Source organism: Capsicum annuum, chromosome 6 (assembly GCF_002878395.1).
Source record: "Capsicum annuum cultivar UCD-10X-F1 chromosome 6, UCD10Xv1.1, whole genome shotgun sequence".
Lineage (NCBI taxonomy): Eukaryota > Viridiplantae > Streptophyta > Magnoliopsida > Solanales > Solanaceae > Capsicum > Capsicum annuum.
This window is the reverse complement of record NC_061116.1, coordinates 195,764,707-195,776,078: the sequence shown is the minus strand read 5'-3', so window position 1 is coordinate 195,776,078 and position 11,372 is coordinate 195,764,707. Positions and strand designations below refer to the sequence as shown.

Sequence of the window (11,372 nt, the reverse complement as noted above, 5' to 3'; positions counted from 1 at the left end):
TAAGGTAGAAAGGTTAATAAATAATTCGAGATTAAATTTAGAATAAGTTTATCCTAATTTGTTTGAAATAAAATTGTGTGAATTAGTTATCCTAGATATACTTACTCCATTCCATATTAGTTGATATCATACTAAAAATAACTCTCGTTTAGTTGATCACTTTATTAAACTAAAAAAAAAAAAAAAAAATTAATTATTTTTTTTCATATTATCTTTACAGTTAATTCTTTTTAAAAGTATTTACACTTATAAAATTTCTAAAGTGTTTTTAATCGGTAAATTAATAAAATTATTTTTTCATTTATAATTTCTTAATCAATATTTAAAATAAAATATGTCTAATGAAACGAGGAGAGAGTAATACTATTATTTTCATTCAACATTGAATACTTTTCTAGTGAATGGCCAAACAGCCTTTAATGGTCGACCCGCGTAGCTATTTCTAGTGACTTGTGAATGGTAAGTAGTGCGGGCGGCCGCTCTTCCTTCACATTTTAATTTCAGCTTCACTTAAGGCACTCCCATTTTGTATTCTCATTCTCACAAAAACAGTTAGAAATTGGCAGTTTTTTTAGCTCCTTATTACTCTACGCGCGCCCCGTCTCTCGCGTATTCCGTTGGAAAATCAAACCATTCGTTCTTTCATTTTTTTTCTTGGAATTTGTGCAGTGAATCATCACGATCATGAAGGCTAGATTGGTAGTGTTTCCAATCAGGGGAAGGAACTGGTGTTTCAGCCAAACGATCGAGTCGTTGCAATCTGAAGCTCATTCGTCGAATACTCCTTCTACATTCAAAGACCTATGGAAGAAGATTTCGTCCAATTCCAAGCATAACTCCTTCAACTCTAATCTCGAAGCCGTCGTTGATTTCGCCTCCAATAAGGTCCTATTTTTTGTTTCTTTTTCTTTTATTTATCGTTTTGATAACCGTGGTGTTTTTATTTTATTTTATTTTTAATTTTTAAAATTTTTATGTTTTGGTTGAATATCATTTTAATATGAGGTAATGGAATCGTTGCTATGCTTTGTTATTATGTTTAGATGAACAAAGCTTGGAGTAATTTGGAAAAAGCGCCTGCAGGAAGTTTAAAGAACAAAATTCATGGGTAATTTCTTGCTTTTTCTTTCAATAGGAGTATACTACGCTGTAGCCAAAGATACTGAAACTAATCGGACAATTGCTGATGTTAGGCTAGGGTTACGGCTTCTCTCTCGTGTTAAGCCTTCGGAGATCTTTTTGAAATCCATTCCTAAGGAGGTAACGCGTGTCGACATCACCTATCCCTCAAGGTCTGGGCCTCTCTCTCTCCGCTTTGCCTTTTAGGGATCATTTTTAGAGTGTACAAGAATAGTATTGAATATTGGTGTATTAGTAATGCTGGGGTTATTTCTTATCAACTGTTTGATTTGGTGTTGTTAAGAGCAGTTCATGTATCAATAGCTCTTCTATTGCTCATACCATGGTTTACTACGTATTCTTTATACTTCCTATAATATTGAATAGAGTGTATAACTAATACACACAGCCTGAAAATCCTTCCAAATTAAGGATTAGATAATATCATGACTATTGACTAATAACTGTATTAGATTCTCTAATACATCTGATCAAACGACCCCTTACGTCATTGGAGCTTGATATGTGCGGTGCGGGATTGTTTTTGTGTAATGCAAGTGTTCCTTTTAGTGTACAGAAATCTGAATGATGTAGATCCTATTTTATGAACTAATGAGCATGCAAAAACATGGTGTCTATACGTGATTTTAAACAAATGTTTGATGGAGATCCAATTTTTTTAAAGAGGAAATTGTAACTCATCTAAGTTGACATGAACAAGTAGATTTAACACTCTAATTGGTCAGAATTGATCAGCAGAAAATGAAAATGGTTGTATTTATCAGTAACGAGGATCAAATACTCTTGCATTTAGGGTAAGTCATATAGTCAGTTGAATGTGATCTTATTCCAAGTTCTCATGACCTGTCGTGGCTTTATAGAATCAGAGTTACTTATAGAAAGAGATGTCTTCATGTGCTTTTGCTGAACAAAACTTGAAACAATTTATTTTGCTTCAGTATCTCTGTTTGCACTTTGATAAGTTGATGTCAAGGTGCACTTCATCCAGGAGAAAAAACTGTTTTAAAAGATTAAATTTACATCCACATTCAAAATATCCGTTGCATTTTTTACCATAGGATTGCTTGAAAGGAAAGAAAGGGGAAAGTCATACTACATGAGCACCTCTACCATTATATTTTATGTTATCCGGATGTTTGCACCAATCTTGTCTTTTCTTTCTACACAGTTTAAATGGACGGCTCGTTCGACGGAGGCTACGTCATATTGCCATGAGGTAGGGTATAAAATGCTTATTTTCGTTGTTGCTTTTTGAGCTTTCCTTGCACAAAGTCTTTTATTGGATTTTTTTCAATACATTTCATGAGGTATGCATCTGTTGTTTTGGCTGTCATCTATCCATGTAACAGAAAATTTACCATTGTCTTCTACCATTTATAGTTACTGGCTTGAGAAGCCAAGAAGCTATGAACCGTAAGATCATGATTGTGCACTTAGAAAAGAAAACAACTTTAATCTTCCTATTCCAAGTTATCTAATCCACTTTGCACTTTGGGTCTTCCCAAATGTTTGACACACTTAATAGTTAATACTAATAATGCTACTCCTAACCAGTTACCTCTCTAACAAAATCCAAGAAGTAAAGTTTAACTTTGATACATGATATGCTAACTTTGTTAGTAATACTTTAATATAATCTTCTTTCTATAATATTTTTCCTTTTCAATTTTTTTTTTTTTTTAGAATTCTTCCTAGATGCTTTGTTCTGTGTCACCAGTGCCAATAATTAACAGTTCAGTTCTGATCTTCCATTTGTGATCCTTTTTCTGAATGTTTTTACCTGGAAGCAGTTCTTTTAGCCTAATCCGCTTTCTCGTACGTTCTCCTATAAGTTGGCTCTGTTTCTATGTGGTTTCTGCACTACTGCAACTTACCTAGCATATATTCACTGTAGAAAAAAACAGATGCTAGAAACTCAGCCAAAGAATTCCTATCCTGACCAAGCTTGGTTAGGATTTAAAATCTCTTTCTGCTGAGGAGGAACATATTCTAATTAAGGTTAGAGTTTTGTGCATTCATAACCTACTAGACCAAATGAAGATGGTTATAAAATAGCACATGATAATTTAATTCGGTTGCCATGCAAAAGCATTTATCCGTGTCAGATGCTTAGAAAGCTCCGGCACTTCCTTTATTTTGACATGAACAATAATGTGAGCAGCAGATTCATCATCCTGTCTGCAAACGTGTGTAGCTCTTATTTTATTGTGTGAATATGTATTCAATATCTCAAAATAGATCATGAAGTTAATTTTACTGTTTGCGATACTAATCCTATGCATTTTATTTTGCCGAAAAGGACTTCCTTGGGTTACTGGGGTATTAGTATCTTAAAATGACTATATGTTTCCTTCATAACTATATCATTGATTTGAATCTGATTGAAGTTATGTCAAGGAACAATGGAAAGAATTCTTTTAACATTGACCAAGTCACACCTGTCAACTTTTCTCTTTCTGTATCCTGAATTAGTATTTGCTATTTGAAGGATGATAGTTTCCTATGTTGTTTGGTTTTGTAATGTAACATAATTCAAAAACTCTTTCTTTCTGTATATTTCATATTGATGTATGATTTTATTACCAGGGGGAGTATCATCCATAAGAAGTACTTCTATGGATCAGTTACATTGCTTCCACTGACATCATTTTTCATGGTATGGATACACTAATTTATCGTATGTCAAGTTTTTAATTTAGTTTTTCTCTTTTTGATCATATTGAGATGGACCTTTTTCTTACTTGGGCCTCTTTTTATGCGATCCTCTTGATTTAAAGTGTTGTGATTCTCTTGCTTTTCTCAATTATTTTCATGTCCTGCAGGTGCTACCCTTGCCTAATATACCTTTCTTTTGGGTCTTATTTCGGACATATTCTCACTGGAGAGCTCTTCAGGTGAATAATATTGCGAACTGATTAGAATGTTGAGAATTGCTGCATGTCTTTTTTAGTAGAAAAGATGTAAATTGTCCTCTTTGTTGTATTGCTTTGGCAAACCTAGACATATATGCCTGCATGCTCATATACTGGGATCACAATTAATAAAGTTCATGTGATTCCATTTCATTTCACAACTTTTTTTGTATTTGTCCTGTCTCGTTTTTTCTCCTTCCTCCACTCTTTTAAATCATTTAACCCTGAAGGTCAATTTGTGGTATATGAACAACTATGCTCTCAGTTCCAAATAAGTGGGGGTCGGTTATGTGATCCTCATAGATCGTGTTATTCCCCATTTATTCATCGCAGGCCAACATTATACCAAAAAAAATAACTGAAAGGTACTAGAAGTTTAATGTCTTCCCCCAAAAATTTGATATTCGCCTATACCTTGCAGACAGTCTTGTTATTGATTTTTGTATATACTATGTTGCTTTGGTATTTCATCTTCTCTTTATAAGAGCTCCTGCAGTTTGGGTTGCTAATTATCTTTACGTTTTTGGATCTTCAGGGGAGTGAAAACCTTCTTCAGTTAGTTACAAACAACTCCGATCAGCAGAAGTCAGAGAAAGGAACAACAGACAAGACAAATATAAAAGATGACCCTCAGAGAACAAAAGGCTGCAGTAGTCCACCATGGGTAAATTTCACTTGATACTTGGCAAATTATGATTCTGGGAATATGGTACTTGTTAATCATATGTGCATCATATTCTAATTTGACCCTCTTTCTGGAACTTATCCGGGACAACTATTAAAATTCTCTTGCATATCTTGTTTCTGCTTCCTTTCTGCAGGTATGCATGCATCATTAATCTTTTGTATATCCTATGTTACTTTGTCCCTCTTTATGGAACTTAACTAGGACAATTACCAAATTTTTATAGTCTTCCTTTCAGCAGGTTTTCTTTAGTCGCTCTCTTGTAGGATATAACAATAATACGATTGTTTCTGAAGTCGCACGTACACCTTTATTAAGATAGATGTATGTTTGAAAATTTGGCAGATGCATGCATCATTTTTCTGTATCGTCATATTAGTAGTGTTTCAGACGCAGTTTTGCACTTAAAACCTGATCTTACTTTCAGTCTAGGCATCTCTTTGTGCAACTCTCACTCTCTCTCTCTCTCACACATTATTGAGATGTTCTCTTCTGTGGCATTAATCATTCTATACTTGCTTCCATGTTTGCAAAGCATGCTATCATGGATCATCTGGTAGTTAATGGTTGGATTCATTGGTGTGTTTATGCTGCTTTTGAAAGTTGCTTGTGAAATGCATACATATTAACTCCAGTTTTGCACTTGGTGGTATACACAGGTATTAAAGCCATCAGAAGACCTTCAAAAGCTTATTCGATCTGGAGAAGCTAATGATGGTCTAAGTGAGCCGACAATATCTGATATCTGCAAGAGATTTAACTTGATTACGATGGATGTTGTTAAGTACAAACACACACTGTAGCTGCTGACTTTTACCAACTGCTGCAAGTCATTTCATATCAATCTTAAAAGAATAGGTCATGAGAATTTGATTGCTTGAAGCCGCTTCCCAGACCCCGTAAGACTGAGGAACCAAGAGTATTCCTAGCAATCTTTGCAACTACTTCAGGAGTACTCAACAAAATGCTTTTCTTCTGTATTTTCGATGAATGCTGGGAAGCTGCCCTGGTTCAATTAGTTCTGCCTCTGCATTTGTTCCCTTGTGACATCCCAGAATTGGCATGACAAAAATGAAAAAAATTAGGATAAAATCTCTGCATCCATTGCCACTAACAAACATGTTACCTATAAGTTTCCTTGATTCAATTGTGTTTCCTGCAGTAATATCTTCCTAGGCAGTGAACTGGAAAGATGTATCACTTCATTTTGTTTTAGCGGTTGCAAAGAAACAATTTGACATTTGGTTAATGTTGACAAACTTTAGATCTGCACTCATCCTCCTCTAACCTTTTTGCAACTTCATACATTCACTTTATTATGATTACTTGTGAGAAGATTATGGCTATTCGTGCACTTAGCCCTTCTGTTTTAATCCAGAAAATTTCACCCGATGACCTTAAATGGTCAAAAGTTAATGACTATCTGCTTCAAAGGCTATTCTTGTAAATAACCCGTTTCAATCTCGGGAAAAAAGTATATAGTCATGGTCAAAGTGTTTATAACTTTCGTTAGTCCTAAAAATTAGGGAAAATTAATTAAGTGTAACAAAAAGGTTTCAAAATTAAAAAGAGTGATACAAGTGTTAAGTAGAGGTGACATTTTAAGATTAGTGTTAATTGTCCTAATCTTAACACACTTCTTCAGAGGTAGCGGTATGGACTGCGTACATTTTACCCTCTCCAGACCTCACTTTGTGGGAATACACTGGGTCTGTTTGTGGGAATACACTGAGTTTGTTGTTGTTAAAACACTCAAGTTTTATTATTTACACAAAAATTCTACTTTCTCCACCATTACCCCACCTCCTTCACACCTCTTCAATCATCGTCGCTGCCATCGCCACCACACCTCCTCTTCCTCCACCATCATCATCACCATCACCATTGTTGCCACCTCTTTCAGATCCCCCACCATTTCCTCCTCCTACACAATCGTCACCTATTTTTATTCTTCTTCTCCACAATCACCACTATCAACACCCCAACAACTGTCAACCTTCTCCTTCGACATCCCCACCAACACCACCACCTCCCCCTTTACTATAAATACCATGTTCTTCATGGGCTCCTCATCTACCACATCTTTTTTCAAAAATTAAGTAAATATCGAAGTTGTTGCAGCAACAATCATAGTTGCTGCAACAACTTCGATAATTGTCGTGACAGAAGTAGTTGTTACAACAATTATCAAAATTTTTATAAAAACTAATAGTAGTTGTTTTAGTAATTACCGTAACTGTTGCAGCAACTACCAGCAACTATGGTAGTTGCTAAAGCAACTATCGTAGTTGCTAAAGCAACTATCGTAGTTGCTTAATTTTTTGCATTATTTTCTCAATTTTTTTTTTTATAAAAAAAAAGTTTTTTTTCAATCTTCACAATTTTTTAAAAAATAATCCATAAAAGTTAATAAAAGAAAAAGAACGACGATGAAAGGAAAAGAAAAAAAGAAGAGAAAACAGATAAAGAGGAAAATAAAAAAAGAAGAGAAAACAGATAAAGAGGAAAATATGGAGAGAAAAAGAAAAAAGTAAAAAAGAATAGGAAGAAAATGGGGGAGAAAGAAATTAGCAGAGAGAAAGTAAGATTGAAAAGATAAGAGAATGGAGAAAATTCAAAAATTAGAAATTTAAAATGGGAGGAAACATCTATAATCTATAAATTATATATTATATTATATTATATTATATTATATTATATTATGTCAACTTTGTCTCTGTGACTCCGTCTAGTAAGTTGTGCCTCTCTAGCCCTTATGCTTACAATTATTGAACATTTTGGAGGAAGATTTACCAATCAGTATGAAAACATTAGAACTCTTCTTAATGGTTTAAAATAAAAACACTTAGGAGAATTTAGATGGTATACAGACACCTTTCTTAGTAGGGTTATGAATTTACCCGAAAGTAAGTATGACCATTGGAAAGCTAAATTCATTGATGGCCTTCCACCTTTATTTGCTGAAAGAGTTAGGAAATCACTTAGAGGATCTTATGGCGAAGTCCAGTATTCAGAAAAAACTTACGGTCAGCTTATTGTAGCTTGTACTCAAGAAGGTTTAGCCCTTTGCAACGAGTTAAAATTAGCCAGACAGATTAAGCTCGACAAACTCAGAGAAAAATCCCAATTAGGAGATTTTTGTGAACAATTTGGTATGGATAAACCCTTAGCAAGAAAAACCCAAAGATATCCCAAGCCTGATAAATCCTATAGAAATAAACGTTCTAGGCATAGAACCAAAGAAGAACGTGAAACTAGAAAATCCTTTCGTAAGTCTACCAGGTTCACGAAAAACAGATCAAAAAGAGAGTTAGCCAAAATTAAGTGCTATAAGTGCAACCAATATGGTCATATAGCTCCAAACTGCAAATTACAAAAACTCAAGTCCTTAGGACTTTCTGAAGAAGTTCATGACCAAGTTTATAATTTATTATATACCTCTGATTCCGAATCTGATTCTACATCTAAAAATGATTTTGAATTACCTAATTCTGATAGTAAACTCAATTAGGTTGATAATAAACGATAGTATATGCGGTAAGATAATCCTATAAGCTCAGATCCAAGGGTATAATCATAACCATAAGTTTTCACATTTAAGGTTAAAGCATGAAGAATATTTACATCGTTAGAGATAATTGTAAATTTGGCTGAGTATTAAAATATACAGGACCATAGGCAAGAGTAGATTCAATAGATCCCATTAAGGATTTTCTAAAATTTAAATTTCTAGCATCACGCAAAGCAGCTAAAAATGTTTCAGGGAGACCCTTTAGTGTTAAAGGTCGAAAGGCAATTTGTACTAGGCCAATATGCATATAATTATAATTACGTTTAAAAATATCAATATCATGCTTATTTAGGAGTTGAATAGTCTGTTCATTAGCATTTAAAGCAAGGGATTGCTCAGTAGTTTTAATAATTTGTTTATGTTTTATTTTATCAAAAAATTCGTACTCATATATGGTTTTTAATTCAACTTTTGGAATTGTCCATTTATTTAGTAAATCCATATCTTGAGGTAAATCTACCTCTTCGAGTTTTGTACTCTTAGTACTAACTTCTCTCATATCCATAATTATAAAAGCCTTATATCTATGAAAAAAGTTCTTAATCACCTTTATAAAAGCAGTTCCTCTAAATATGAACTACACATGCTCATACTTCGAAAAGTCATTGATGATCTTATCACAAAGGACACACTTTATGAAGATCTCTTTGAATATATGTCATGGTATGCTGATCAAATTCCTGATTATTGATGCAGTATGGATCCTCTTTGGCAAATAACCAAAGGAAAAGGAAGGGGTGGAAGGAATCAAAACTCTTCATATCAAGGAGGACGAACAAACCTTTCATATTTTGATCGAAGAAATTCTGCATATAGCTCTGCAAGTTCTAATTTTCCTATATTACAACGAGGAAATAGAACTTTAATTAATTCAAAAATTCCTCAAGATGAATCATCATCATCCAAAACTCTGAATATTGGCTCTTCTGTGCATTTAGAAGATATTTCTGAAAATTATCCGTTATATAAACAACTGCAATCTTATCTATCAGATCAACAAAAAACTGCAGATTCTTTTGCGTCCATAGTTCAAGAAAATTCTGAAAATAAGCCTTCATATGAAAAATTGGATGCTAAAGAACTTATATTATATATTGAAAATCAGCATATTCCTGATCAAGAAAATTCTGAAGAAGTATGGCGAATACTTAAAAATTATCTTACTGCCAATGTATATTTTACTGGCGAATCATATAAAATCCGTACTTATTATGAACATATATTAGTGTAAATATTCAGTGTAACTTTTCATCATAGCCCCATTGGAGAAACTACCCCTGGAGTACATGGATACTCTAAAATGGTAATTAAAAAAATTATTCCTATTGAAGAATGGGGTATTTCGTCAATGACTCAACGATCTATGCCAATGGGGCCAATGGGACAAACTCTTGCCAATTTCACCTACTGGGATTATATTAAAGCCTTTTCTCAAGTATTATATTATAATAATTATAAGCACAAACACACTTGGTTTATAAAAATTTGTGCTAAAGTATTTGAAAAACCTATTCCAAATTGGTTTATTCAATGGTGGACTCAACATGGACCTACAGTCAAAATATTACCTCCAGAATATTCTTCTCTGTACTATTCATGGAAAAAATCCTCCCCTTTTTTAACAGAATTATATCTTTCAGATCATATTTGTAAAATCGTTACTATTGATCAGATGTATTTCTACATAGAATTCTCTATCCCTTGGATCCATCGATGGTCCGTAGAAATAGGCTATGGCACTCAACAAATTCCTGCCTTATACTAAATATTCTATTGTAATTTCTGGGACAAATTGCTTCGAAAAGATCCAGATACTAAACTCACCTATGGTCATGATCAAAGGGAGGAAATAATCAAGAAAATTGCTGAATATGAAAAAACTCTCAAAAAATTAATTTTGGTTGAAGAAAAAAGTCCTAACTATGTTTCTAGAAGAATATCTGCACATGACAGGAATAAAATGCAAATGATAGAAGAATATTTATCTGAAGTAAGAGATAAATTACTTCAAACTGTTGAGCAAAATTCAGACATCTCAATGAATAGTACCGAAGTAAATACTGAAGATATTACCGATTCTCAACCTCCAAAAATTCTGATAGAAGAGGAAGAAATTGAAAAAGCTGAAGCATTCATCAAGAAATGGAAAGGCAAAGACAAGATATGACTGTTTGATAAGACCTCTCTGCTTTTTTGTTTTGTAATAGTAGAATCACTGTGCACAGGGACCCATCCATTACTGTGCAAGATTCTCTTTTATTATTTATAGGCGCCTCATTCTTGTGAAGAGGCAGGAGTCAAGAAGTTCTCTCCTTTTGTTTTCTAAAAACTCTCCCCCTCTCTCTCTATTCCTCTTTGTAACATATTTAATAATTAAATAAAAGAAGAAGCTACTGTTTATTACTATTTCAGTCTGGTTCCCGGCTAATCAGATACATATCTCTTTCTTACTTGTGTACATTTAATTAAATTTCTACCCTAACCCAGCCGTGACTATGTTCGACTGAAAGGTTTCTTATATCTATGTTGAAGATCTAACTTCGCTGACATGTTAACTATGAAAGCTCCAGACTCTATCAAAATATAAAAGAATCCTTCTAATTTCTTGACTTGGTTCCAAAATGGAGGTACAGTCGAGTTCAATACACTTATGTTAACCTTGTTTCTGTGACTCCGTCTAGTAAGTTGTGCCTCTCTAGCCCATTGTGCTGTTACGAAAAGGGCGAATTCTGCACAATTAGAACTTCTAGACACATGGGTTTAATATAAGGTTATTAAATCTCTGACAAGCCCCATGTTTGGGTAAAAGAGCCCATACAGTCATTAAACTATTTAAGATTCTTTTCTATTTCGGTTGGTGCTTTGGTTTGATCTTTCGACTTTGGCTTAATCCGATATTGTTATATGGTCTGGCAGGCTGAGTGGCATGCCCCAGCCTAAGAGATCCTATTAATGGTATCAGAGTCTGTGAATTTTCTTAGTAAACATGTTAAGTGGGGTGAAGTTTTTTAGCATAGATATAAGGCTTTTATAATTATGGATATGGGAGAAGTTAGTACTAAGA

General features: G+C 33.8%; 1 protein-coding gene across 1 annotated transcript; it reads left to right on the top strand.

Moving 5' to 3' along the window:
- Positions 1–350: 350 nt before the first annotated feature.
- Positions 351–6,009, top strand: LOC107876042 (uncharacterized protein C23H3.12c). The gene is made up of 9 exons (XM_016723022.2): positions 351–459; positions 670–885; positions 1,044–1,108; positions 1,194–1,292; positions 2,309–2,356; positions 3,727–3,796; positions 3,963–4,034; positions 4,588–4,716; positions 5,397–6,009. Exons 2-9 carry the CDS (start codon positions 685–687, stop codon positions 5,538–5,540), a joined length of 828 nt encoding a protein of 275 aa, XP_016578508.2. The 5' UTR covers positions 351–459; positions 670–684; the 3' UTR covers positions 5,541–6,009.
- Positions 6,010–11,372: the final 5,363 nt, after the last annotated feature.

Coding starts and splice junctions, on each gene's coding strand:
- LOC107876042 (XM_016723022.2), top strand. CDS start 685: ATGAAGGCTAGATTGGTAGTGTTTCCAATCAGGGGAAGGAACTGGTGT. Junction 1,109..1,193: donor TTAAAGAACAAAATTCATGG/GTAATTTCTTGC, acceptor TGCTGATGTTAG/GCTAGGGTTACGGCTTCTCT. Junction 2,357..3,726: donor CTACGTCATATTGCCATGAG/GTAGGGTATAAA, acceptor TTTTATTACCAG/GGGGAGTATCATCCATAAGA.